This window comes from Lepidochelys kempii, chromosome 5 (genome assembly GCF_965140285.1).
Source record: "Lepidochelys kempii isolate rLepKem1 chromosome 5, rLepKem1.hap1, whole genome shotgun sequence".
NCBI lineage: Eukaryota > Metazoa > Chordata > Testudines > Cheloniidae > Lepidochelys > Lepidochelys kempii.
This window is the reverse complement of record NC_136384.1, coordinates 128,432,639-128,445,273: the sequence shown is the minus strand read 5'-3', so window position 1 is coordinate 128,445,273 and position 12,635 is coordinate 128,432,639. Positions and strand designations below refer to the sequence as shown.

Sequence of the window (12,635 nt, the reverse complement as noted above, 5' to 3'; positions counted from 1 at the left end):
ATTGTTGCTCTCTGTTCATGCGAGAAGGACCAGGGAAGTGGGAGGGTGAAGAAATAAGTCCTTTAACATACTGTTCGCTATTTCTTCAGTTCCTAAAGGCTAGTCTACGCTAAAAAATTAGATCGACCCAGCTTGGTCACTCAGGGTGTGAAAAATCCACACCCCTGAGCAACATAGCTTAGCCAACCCAAGTCTCTGTGTAGACAGCACTAGCTCAACAGAAGAATTCTTCTGTTAATCTAACTCTGTGCTTCTCAGGGAGGTGGATTTACTAGAGCAATGGGAGAACCCCTCCTATTGCTATAGTAAGTGTCCACACTGAAGTGCTACAGCAGCATGCCGTAGCATTTTAAGTGTAGACATACCCTAAGGAAAGAGACTGAAGAGGGAGTTCTCATTGTTTTCTTTATAATACCTGAGTATTTCCTGTGTAAAGTTACTGTAATAAAAAACTTGCTTCTTTTGTCAAACTAAAACCATTAACATGCGATGACTTTATCCCCAAAAATAATGGAGACGATTTCCTTTTATGACCCTTAAGTTGTAAAAGTGTTCGTGTGTGTGTGTGTGTGTGTGTGTATAAATGGAATAGGAAGTTTTTCATTTTGGAAATATTTGTGCAAACTAATAGAAATAGATAGCAGATAAGGCTATATCTACACCAGCACTTTTGTCAGTCGGGTGTGAAAAAACACACCCCTGACCAACATAAGTTTCACTGACAGTGAACAGGTGTGGACAGCGTTATGTTGGCAGGAGATGCTCTTCCGCCGACATAGTTACCAGCCGTCTTTGGGGGTGGCTTCCTTATGCCAACAGGAGAGCTCTGTCCCATCGGCATACAGCAGCTATACGGGAGACCTTACAGCGGCGCAGCTGCAGTGGTACAGCTGTGCTGCTGTAAGATCTGTAGTGTAGACAGAGCCTAAGCTTTTAAAAATAAACTTGAAAATTGAAATACTGAAATTCACTTTGGAGGTTGTTAAACTGTCTCTCGTCCAAAATCTTTTGACCTCAGATGGGAAATGATTGGTCTATTAAATTAAGCATGTAATTTTTGGTCCCGCTGAGTTTTTTGTGATTGTTTTATTTGTGCAGATGAATGGATTTGTGCAGATGAATGGATATTGGTCTTCCTTGCCACTGTATGGTGACAGAAACACTTGAGTTTTAAGTAATTTCCCATGATATGATGAGCCATGTTAAGGAACATCATATGAGAGCTTCCCAGAATTCCTTTTTCTACTACTATGTCAGGGTTTTTCCTTCCTTTTCTCTACAAAAAGTAACACATTTTGCTGCTGACTGTTACTAGCTAATTTAGATTAGTATTAGGTAAATTGGTCAGCTAAATCTTATTAGTGGTGGTTGGATTTCTGGCCGCTTTAGTGTTTAACTTTCAGATTATTTTTCTGTCTTTTCAGGTCTCTGGATGGCAGACTCTGAAAAGAAATGCAGTTTTAAGAGGTATGCCTCATATAGCCAAAAATATTCCTGACTAGCATGTATGCCATTGGGGACAAGGCCATTCTTTCAAGGGATGTCCATTTGCTTGTCCTGTACTCAAGTCCCAGAAAATATGAAGAGGCTCCAAACTGAACTTCCACTAGACCAAAATGGGTTCTCAAAATCTATGGGCAGTACTTCTATAGTCCACGCTAAAAAGTAAAATTCTATTTTCAGAGCCGGAGTTTCTTCGCATATCTGAACAGAAGGCTTTCAATTTCACCAGAAAGAATGTCTCAACACTGTTGCCACTTAAAATCTTCAGTTTTCTATAAGAGGTTCAGAATAAACTGCTTAACCTTCTGTTTGATGATCTTGACCTCTTTATTGTTGACAGAACAATACTCTGGGAAACCACAAGGTGACTAGGACTGTAACTTAACACCCAGCCAATCCCCCCCAGTCAAAGATTTTTCTTCCTTTAAGATGGGACTGTACTCCAAATACCCTTGTTAGTCACCCCCACTGGCTTACTCGGGGTATCAGATGCAAAAAGCACTGTAAAACAGTCCCAGTGATCCAGCAATAAAATCATATCTTCACCAGTACTCTTTTCAACTGCCTTGGTTCCAGCCACAGCTTCTATCAAAGCAATAACTTAGGTATGTTGAGAAGGAGCTTGGTATTGCTCTTTGATTCCTGTTTGGCCTCCATGTTGCATCTCTTAGGGGACTGCTTTCCTTTCCCTCCCAAGATTTGGTACATTTATCACTTCTAAATTTAGTTTTACAGATGCTAGAGATGGCAATCCTCTACAATTTAAATCTATGCTGCTACCTCACCCTACTGTTTTCCTATCCATTTCAAGGATGACTCTCAAACAGGAAAAGTGTTCTTTCTACAATTCGAAGCAATAGAACCAGGTTTTGGAGAACTTCACAAGAATAGTGTTTTTTTTCCCCTTATGCACAAAAAGAAAACAGAGTCAACCAATTTCAGTGCAGTGAGAGCTCAGCAACTTTTTCAAAGTAACAGCTATAATCTTTCCCTTTTTTTGTCAGGATTAGTTCAGAACTCTCAAACTTCGGGAGGTTTCACATTTCTCCACCGTGGCCACAAGTATTACCTTTATTTCAGACTGAACAATGACCATTCCCAGTATAAACTGCTTCTGTTTGGGTTAGCAGTGACTCTCCATCTGTTAACTAAGAGTCTGGCATCACTTGCTATTAAGTTCCATTGTCAAGGTCTTCAAGAACCTCCCAATTGAAAGGCTGGCTCACCAGAGCTCAGTTTTGCCAAGGGCTGACCTATGTTTCAGGCGTCCTGTTCCCTCTTTGAACAACTTGGACTCAGATTAATTTCAGGTCTGTCCTAGAGTTTACAAAGGTTTTATGATTATCAGAGTTAGAAAGAGTTACTGTAAAGTCCAGAGTGTCTTATTTTTATAGTCCATGAACCTAGATTACAATACTAACATATGTTAACTCTCATGACCTTGGGCACTTGTGCCTTTGCTAGGTTAAGAATACAAGTTTTCAAGTCCAACCCTCAGTAGTCACTAGATCATAAAAATATTTGGCAAAATGTTACATATTGTTTGGTCTGTCTGGGAGTCTCTGCTGTTTTGGACTATTGCTAAAACACCTTAAATGGGGGGTAGAGACGCAGGGTAAGTTTCTCCCATACAGATCCCTACAATGACAATTAAAATATCTCAGATGCAGTCTAGTTTGCTTGCAGTTCAGCTCCAGACCCTGAAAGCCTGAATTTACATCCTCATTCTACTTCAAGTTCTTGCCAAAGCTAGTGTTTGACTTCCATTTGAATCATATGCTGCCAGTCTTCTAACACAACAGTGTACCTAGTGTGGCCACGCTACATTAATTGATCATAGAGAGTTGTTAATTTATACTTTGATTTGGCGAAGGAACTTAGATTCTCCTAGGTATTCACTGCAGTTGGAGAGAAGTCCAAATGGTAAGAAAATTCAGTTCAAATATTGCCTAAATAGGCTAATATGATGCCTTAGTATTTGATTTGCTGCTGCTAGGTAGGTGTGAATTATTTTTATTGTGCTTTGTATTCATAATTTTAAATAATTGGCAGGGTGCTTAGTCTCTGTTTGGATACTTTTTATTTATTAAAAACAGAATATATATAACTGCATTTAAACTTCAGTCCAGGCAAGGCTCCAGGTGATACTTGTGAGCACTATAATAACTTGTCTTAGAATGTTACAATACTCAGAAATTGTGAGATGGCTGTATGATGTTGAATGTATACGTATTATTCAGCACTCCTTTTTCAGTGCCAAAGCTAGATTGGATTGCTTGCATTGGCTGAGCAATCCTCTACCAGCTCCTTAGCCTCCCTCCTTTGAAAATTGTTGCTGCTTGCTGATCGCCCACAACTAAGATGCTGTGGAGGTAGGAAGATTGGGTTTGTGGAAGCCGTATGTTATAAAAACCCCAGGTCTATCTGAGCAGACTGACTGGGTCATTAAAAAGACTGGCAGGCAGACCCATATCAGTGGAAAATCTGAGGAGACAATGGAAAACCCTAGAAACAATGACCCAGAAGCTGAGCAGAGTCACCAGCTTGAGAGCAAAAGACTAAGGTTTCAGGTGGGGGTGAATTTCTGGAAGAAGCAGGCTGCTGTCTACTGGGACTGAATAAGAAAATCAGAGAGACAGAGCCTGAAAATGGAGTTCACTACTGCTTGGCTGGTGAATTGATCTGGCTTGACTATGCATTAACCTTTATTTCTCTGTGCTAACCTAAGGATTTCCAGTGCTGTGTTCCAGTTGACTAACAAATCCTACGCTGTTTTGAAAACACTGCTTGGATGCCACTATGGATACTTGCAGAGGTGAAGGGGTTCCTCCAAGAGACAGTTTATAAACTGGGGACTTATCATGGAGCCTGTTGAACTGTGAGCAACACCATTGGGGACTTGCCCTTTGATGAAACCAATATCTTTAATGAGAAAACAGTCTTTGCACTCATTAAATGACTCCAGGACAGCCCTCTGGTCTCTGGGCATTTATATCCTGTCCCTGAAGAGGAAGGTAACACAAACAGGCATACATAAGCCAAGGCCTCTTCCCCAGCCTTTCTATCACCAGCAGCCATACGATTCACCACGCAAGCATCGAAGGGTGCAGGTCAAGGTATGCAGTTACATCCACCTCAATGACGGTCACCCAGCCTCATTCACTTCTAAAGATCCCTTTTGACAGGACTCTTGAGAGATGCAACCTGACAGTGACGCCAACGCCACCTGTTTCCAAACTCCCCTTTTGGCATCCACCTGCCTTACTTTGCCCACAACTGTAATGCTGTAACAAAGGACACGTGGGTACCAAATATCATCCACTTAGAAACTCAGAACTGTAGCCATTCTCTACCTCCTCCAAAACCTGCTCCAGGCCCATCTTCAGGGACCACTCTCCCAAGGAGATCCTCCAGCAGGAGGTGGAGACTCTCCTTGAGTGAGGAGCTGTACAGTAAGTGCCACCTCAGTATCAAGGGAGAGGGTTCTACTCAACTATTTCATAGTTCTCAAGAAAAAATTCCACATGGTTATGTTGGTATCAATAATTCCTTGCACCTGCCCTCAATACTATTCCTAATACATAATCAACTTGGGTAACTGATTGCTACAAGATAATTCCTTTTGTTCTTTTAAAAATTTGTTGTCTTTATATTATATGAACCTTCGTATATTAATTAATTAATTAATCCTATATTTGTTGTTTTTATATTATTGAACCTTCTCTTGCATTCTGAAGCACTTAGAGGAGAGGAAAGTGATCAGGAACAGTCAGCATGGATTCACCAAGGGCAAGTCATGCCTGACTAGTCTAATTGCCTTCTATGATGAGATAACTGGCTCTGTGGATGATGGGAAAGCGGTGGATGTGTTGTTCCTTGACTTTAGCAAATCTTTTGACACGGTCTCCCACAGTATTTTTGCCAGCAAGTTAAAGTAGTATGGGCTGGATGAATGGACTATAAGGTGGATAGAAAGTTGGCTAGATTGTCGGGCTCAAGGGGTAGTGATCAATGGTTCCATGTCTAGTTGGCAGCTGGTATCAAGTGGAGTGCCCCAAGGGTTGGTCCTTGGGTCGGTTTTGTTCAATATCTTCATAAATGATCTGGAGGATGGCGTGGATTGCACCCTTGGCAAGATTGCAGATGACACTAAACTGGGAGGAGAGGTAGATATGCTGGAGGGTAGGAATAGGATACAGAGGGCCCTAGACAAATTAGAGGATTGGGCCAAAAGAAATCTGATGAGGTTCAACAAGGACAAGTGCAGAGTCCTGCACTTAGGATGGAAGAATCCCATGCACCGCTACAGACTAGGGACCAAATGGCTCAGCAGCAGTTCTGCGGAAAAGGACCTAGGGGTTACAGTGGACGAGAAGCTGGATATGAGTCAACAGTGTGCCCTTGTTGCCAAGAAGGCCAATGGCATTTTGGGATGTATACGTAGGGGCATTCCCAGCAGATTTAGAGACGTGATTGTTCCCCTCAGTTCGACATTGATGAGGCCTCATCTGGAGTACTGTGTCCAGTTTTGGGCCCCACACTACAAGAAGGATGTGGAAAAATTGGAAAGAGTCCAGCGGAGGGCAACAAAAATGATTAGGGGACTGGAACATACGACTTATGAGGAGAGGCTGAGGGAACTGGGATTGTTTAGACTGTGGAAGAGAAGAATGAGGGGGGATTTGATAGCTGCTTTCAACTACCTGAAAGGGGATTCCAAAGAGGATGGATCTAGACTGTTCTCAGTGGTAGCTGATGACAGAACAAGGAGTAATGGTCTCAAGTTGCAGTGGGGGAGGTTTAGGTTGGCTATTAGGAAAAACTTTTTCACTAGGAGGGTGGTGAAACACTGGAATGCGTTACCTAGGGAGGTGGTGGAATCTCCTTCCTTAGAAGTTTTTAAGGTCAGGCTTGACAAAGCCCTGGCTGGGATGATTTAGTTGGGGATTGGTCCTGCTTTGGGCAGGGGGTTGGACTAGATGACCTCCTGAGGTCCCTTCCAACCCTGATATTCTATGATTCTATGAGGGAGGATGAATAAGATTCAAATTACTTTTTGTATATCAGTAATTGCTGTAGCTCTTCATGTCTTCCTTATTCATTTCCCCTCTAAATGAAACCGTGTCGGGCCTTTCTAGTGCAAATCTTGTAGAAGTCACTCTTTAACTGGCTCAGAACCCCTCTGTCTGCTGTATAGTTTTTGAGACAGTGTGATGATAATTGAAAACAGCATTTGAGATGTTAAATCAATGATACGGTATACTTTCTGTATACTAACACTTCATTCCTTTATTTGACTGCCAATGTGGAGCCATCCACAGTAAGGGCCAGGTCTTAAAGACCAGATTTTTAAAGTATTTAGGCATTGTTCAGCTCAACATTACAAGGCTTAAGTCTTCTCTTCAAAAGTGACTTAAGCATTTAGGAATTTAATTCTCACTGAAACTTAATGGGACATAAAGCTTGGTCTACACTACAAAGTTAGGTCGATGTGTCTCTCTACATGTATGGTCTAACACTCAATTTGTCTCTGGCCCATGTAAGTGCCTTTTCACAAAGACACAGTAAAACCACCTCCCTGAAGGGCACAGAGGCGCGGTCGGCATACTGAGGTCCATGTAGTGTGAGTGTAGACACTGCATGACCTCTGGCAACCCCAACAGCCCTCCAGGCTATCCCACAGTGCCCCATTCTCTGTAACAGTGTACAGGAACTCCTCACTTAAAGTTGTCCCGGTTAATGTTAGGTTGCTGATCAATTAGGGAACATGCTCGTTTAAAGTTGTGCAGTGCTCCCTTCTAACATCATTTGGCAGCCACCTGCTTTGTCCACAGCTTGCAGGAAGAGCAGCCTGTTGCAGCTAGCTGGTGGATGGTTGGAACCAGGGTGGACCAGCAGCTCCCTGCTCCCCTAAATTCCCTGTGCAGCAGCTGCTCAGCAGGCTATCAATTACCGTCTGTTCAGCTGTCCCTCTTCCCACTGCCATGTACTGCTCCTGCCCTCTGTCTTGGAGCTGCTCCCTGAGACTTACTGCTTACTGTGTGAGGGAGGGGAAGAAAAGGGGGGCTAATTTCAGGGTGTCCCCCTGCTCCTGCAGCCCGCTTACACCATCTTCCATAGAGCAGGGGACACACATGGAGGGAGGGAGGTGCGGTCTGGTCTCAGCTTGCTGATCTAATTAGCAAGGCAGTGTACTTCTGACCCCACTCTTCATACTTAAAGGGGAAATGCGCATCTCTATCTCTCAAACACACACAGGGTGTATCTTTCTGTCTCTGTTTGCTCTCCCTCCTTTCTTGCTGCCTTGTAGAGTGGGAGAGTTAACCCTTAAGGGCTCAGCCAATTGCTAGTTCATCATTTAGCAGTAAGGTATTCCCTGGAAATATCCCACCCCCTGACTCCTCCACCTCAGCCAAGCTTCACAATCATCATCGTGTACCAGTATTAAATTTATTTGTTTAAAACTTGTGTGTGTGTATAAAATATAGTCTTTTGTCTGGTGAAAAAAATTTCCCTGTAACCTAACCCCCTCATTTACATTAAGACTTATGGGGAAATTGGATTCGCTTAACATCGTTTTGCTTAAAGTCGCATTTTTCAGGAATATAACTGCAATGTTAAGTGAGGAGTTCCTGTACACTGTTGCGTGTTTGATTTTAATAATTTGATTGTTAAACAACAGGTTTAAATGGTAATAGTCAAGGCTAATTCCCCACCCTGGCACTTTGAGTGCAGAAGGTGGGGGCCCGCAAGGATTCTAAAAAATAATACTGGCCACTCCAGGCTTGTATTAAACTCCCAAGGTTACAGCTTTTCTCTGACCTTGGATTGGTAGATGTTGCCAGCACCCAAGTGCAGAGCCCCTTTGAGAGCCCAGGAAGGTGCACTTGGGAATTCCTTCCTGTGGGGTACTCTCAAGCCCTCTCACCCCCGCATCCAGGGAAGAGCTGAGAAAAGGGGGAGGGGGGGAGGGAAGGCTAAGGCTGTTGCCACCGGCTAATTAAACAACATGTGCATAAATCTCTTAAGACACACACATCCAATTCTGTTCTTAAAAAAGGTAAATCTTATTAATAAAAAAAAAAGAAAGAAAGAAAATACATCTGGGAACTCAGGCTACGGCTAGATTTTAAAAGAGCAACTACAAGGATTAAGCACCAAGCATAGCTTTCTTGAGGTCCAGTTTAAAGGTTGCAAGCAAAACAAAAGCACTTGGGGTTAGCACAGAGGAATCCACAAGCCATAATGAAATAAAAGGGATAAACCTAATCGCGTCTTCCTAGACATTTCCTGATCTAGTTACATATCTGGGCTTTTAAATGAGTAGTTTCTAGGTATGATACTGATGATTTTTTCATACCTGGCCCAAGCTTCTTACAGCATAGCTGTTGCCCTGTCTGCCTCTCCCCGGGAGTACGACAACAGACAGACAAAAGGGGAGTCTTCCTTCAATTTTAAAAAGTTCTGGCCTTCCCATTGGCTCTTTTGGCCAGGTGCCCATTCATTTCCTTTTACCTATGTGTAGCAGTGAGACTTTTTAACCCTTTACAGGTAGAGCAATTACAGAACAGCTATGAAGAGGGATTTTATAGCTGTTGGCTAGCTGGGTGTCCATAAAAGGGAGCTACTTTTCTCCCCCCTTCCCACCCACCCCACCCCCGCATTGATCACAGTATTATTTAGTCAAAGATTATCAATCCAAGATTAGTACAACATTATACAGAAATAATAGATACATTATTGTGGGATGTGAGGGAAGGAGCTGGCCTCTGTGTCTCTCACCTCTGTAACTGGTGGGATGCTGACAGTTTTGCACTCCCCACCTAATTTCCAAACCCCCCTCTCTCTCTTTTTTTTTTTTTTTTTTTTTTTTTAAAATAGGGTCTGAGACACAGAAACCCCTTTTTTGGAGGGGAAAAATGCTTTCCCACAATTAATTTCCACTGTATTCTATTTTGATGTTTTCTTTTTACCTGATTACTTCTGGAATTTCCTTTATCTTTGGGTTACATGATTTGATAAAATAAAGGGAATTTATAATCCAGTACTGACATAATTACAGTACATAATACAAAATATTATATGACAGTACATAATTACTGACAGCTGTGACAACCATTAATTCTTACTGAGTTAACCTAAACATCTTTCATTTGATCCTTATTTTATCCATAACAGAAAATATCTGCAATAACAAGATCCTACTTAATCAAAGAGCATAACTAAATCTTAGGCACCCCTTATCAATCACTCAGTGTTGTTTTTACAGTAGCACCTCAGAGTTACGAACACTTTGGGAATGGAGGTTGTTTGTAACTCTGAACAAAACGTTATCGGTGTTCTTTCAAAAGTTTACAACTGAACATTGACTTAATTCAGCTTTGAAACTTTATTGTGGAGAAGAAAAATGCTTTTGACCATCGTAATTTAAATGAAATAAGCACAAAGAGTTTCCTTACCTTGTGAAATCTTTTTTTTAATCTTGTCAAATCTTTCCCTTTATTTTTTTAGTAGTTTACATTAAACAAAGTACTGTACTGTATTTGCCTTTTTTTTGTTTGTTGGTCTCCTGTTGCTTGATTGCATACTTCTGGTTCTAAATGAGGTGTGTGGTTGACTGGTCAGTTTGTAACTCTGGTGTTCGTAACTCTGAGGTTCTATGGTATTATATTTCTGTAGTTTGCGGGGGGGGGGGGGGTCTTTCCCTACACATCTATTTTTCCCACAGACTTGGCGATGCCAGCCATCATAAAGTACAGCCCAATATTTGGTCACATGAAATTCCTGAATACAGGTTCCTCCCAGATTAAACAGCAAAACCTTGGCCTTAAAATTCAAACACGCTCTTTGGTAATATCATGAAGAATAGTTAATATGCAAATGAATATAATCTATAAAAAGGAAAAGAGGACTAAAAGGGTTAATATTTACTAACTGGTATGAACACTCTGGTCACAATTTTAAACTCCATTGCACAGGAGCATAGAGACTGGAAGCCACCCCCCTTTAAAAGCCCCTGAAGAGGCATTTTAAAAATATTCCAGTTGGCCAACTTGGTGAGCACACTTAGCAATTGTGTGCAATTGCCCAACTCATGTGGGCTGCATGCACCAGATGCACCCCTGCCTGGAGTAAACATGAAGTTTTGGCTCTCCTGGGCTTGTGGGGAGAAGAGGCAGTGCAAATACAGCTGTAGAAATGTGGACACCTATGAGCAGAGATTGCATAGATGATGCAGGCAAGTGGGTACAGCAGCAGTACTGGGTGAAAGTGAATGAACTTTTCCAGGGATACCCCAGGCCTGAGAGTGCAAGTATAGGTCTGGTGTTGCGCTGCAGACCTGCCGCCTCTACAAGGAATTGGATACCATATTTGGTGGAGACCCCACCAGCACTGCATAAATGACTGTGGATACCTCAGAGGAGTCCAAGACACAGACCCCTGACTTGAACAGTGAGGGGGAGATATGTGGGGGGCTCCAGCCATGCCATGAGCCAGGATCTGTTTTGAGACTAAACAGGCAAGAAGCATTACAGGCCATGGCAGCTTCGGGATGCCAGTAGCAGCTGTACCTTTGTGATGCTCAGGAGTGAGATATCAGCTGAAATAACCACCACCTGTGGAAAATAGTGCCAATACTCAATGCCATTGTCCTATATTCCTACCCATGGAATAAGGACTGAAATGTTATAGCTTCATGCAAGAGAAAATATTTTCCCACTCTTGCTCTTCGTGGGCCATGCTCACTGTGGCTGGGGCAGGAGATTGATGCTGTGCCGATGCATTCTGAAGCTGAAGTGTCAATAAGAATTTCTTATTAAAAAGTATTTATGGGAATAAGGGAAGGGAGTTTGGAAAATTCTTTCCCTTTCCATGTGACTGGCACCACTGGATTTAGTCTGTCTGTTTTTATCAGCAGCTTCTGGCATGGTGGACTTGAGGGATGTCCCTTCCACACTCACAGAACGGCTGACCCTGATGAAAAGAAGAGGACTAAGGAGGACATGTGCTGTGAGATCTTTCAAGCCAGTGCTGCATCAGACTGAACAAAGGGCTTGAAGGGCCAATATGACTGACAGCATGGAGAAAGGCAGAGAGGATAGGAAAAGACCCAGGAGTCCTAGCAGGACAAAAAGAGGGAAAAGCACCTGGACATAATGGGTTTTCTCAGGCTGCATACCCAAATGCTGCAGACCCTGGTTGACCTACAAGTCCAAAAATGCTGGACTCTACCCTTTGCAGTCCTTGGAGAACTCCTTGGTCGCTACTCCCTCTCCCCCCAGATATCATGTGTCATCACAGACGGTATCCTTACTCCTATCACTCCACGTCAGGGGACAGTAAGGAAAACCACGCTTTCACATACACTAATCTGTGGCTGACACAGCTCAATATATCTGTAGCCATAACAGACTACATTTGTGCATTCAAATAGACAAAATTATTTGTTCTTCTAATTTTAAATTTTTATCTCTTTGTTTTATGTTAGAAATTTGTTTAACATTGTGTGTGTGTGTGGGGTGGGGACAAGGTTGGTTTATGTTTTTGGCACATTGGTTTTCTACACTACCCTACCTCCTCCTTCAGTAAAGTTCTATTTTGGGGTAATTTTATTATCTATATTAGTTCACAACAAAGATTGCAGAATGCCAAGTCAGTCAAAGCATACAGTACTTATAAATACACACCAAAGAATTCATAGCTTCAGGAAAAACCCTGTCATCTATATGAATGTACAACAAGCACTACACAATTGAAACAGCGTCCCAAGCTCCAGGCACAAAAAACACTCCACTGAATTTTCCAACTTCAAAATGATTTCCCGCTGACCGGTAGCAGTCCCATGTTGCAAGTTTCCAGAGTGAGATTGCTACCTGCTTGTCCACTGTCAATGCAGCTCTCATTCTGGTGTCCATGTGCTGGAGGGCTGAGGCAAGCTCTGCACACAGATCCTGGAATGTGGCCTTTTGCATCCTAAAGTGCTGCAGCCGCTGCTGCTTGTTGTCCCATACCTGTGGTACAGTCGGTGCTTGTTTCTCAGGCCCAGAAGCAGTGCTGCACAGTCTGCAACTGCTTTTTGAATGCCACCAGCAATCCTGAATTTTCTTTCTCTGTGTCTCTCAGCAAGCTGT

General features: G+C 42.5%; 1 protein-coding gene across 18 annotated transcripts in view; it reads left to right on the top strand.

Annotated features, from left to right (window-relative positions):
* Nucleotides 1-12,635, top strand: part of PCGF3 (polycomb group ring finger 3) — a 108,707-nt gene that overhangs the window by 60,905 nt on the left and 35,167 nt on the right. For 8 of the 18 annotated variants that reach the window (XM_073345787.1, XM_073345786.1, XM_073345793.1 and 5 more), the window contains 2 exons: nucleotides 1,425-1,467; nucleotides 4,232-4,619. The exons of 1 other annotated variant lie outside the window; for it this stretch is intronic. In XM_073345787.1, the coding sequence (XP_073201888.1) occupies nucleotides 4,413-4,619 (207 nt within the window). In that variant the 5' untranslated portion in view covers nucleotides 1,425-1,467; nucleotides 4,232-4,412. Of the gene's footprint in view, nucleotides 1-1,424; nucleotides 1,468-1,683; nucleotides 1,868-4,231; nucleotides 4,620-11,419; nucleotides 11,844-12,635 lie in introns of those variants that run through there. 9 more of the 18 variants (XM_073345797.1, XM_073345794.1, XM_073345798.1 and 6 more) reach the window with 6 other exon arrangements.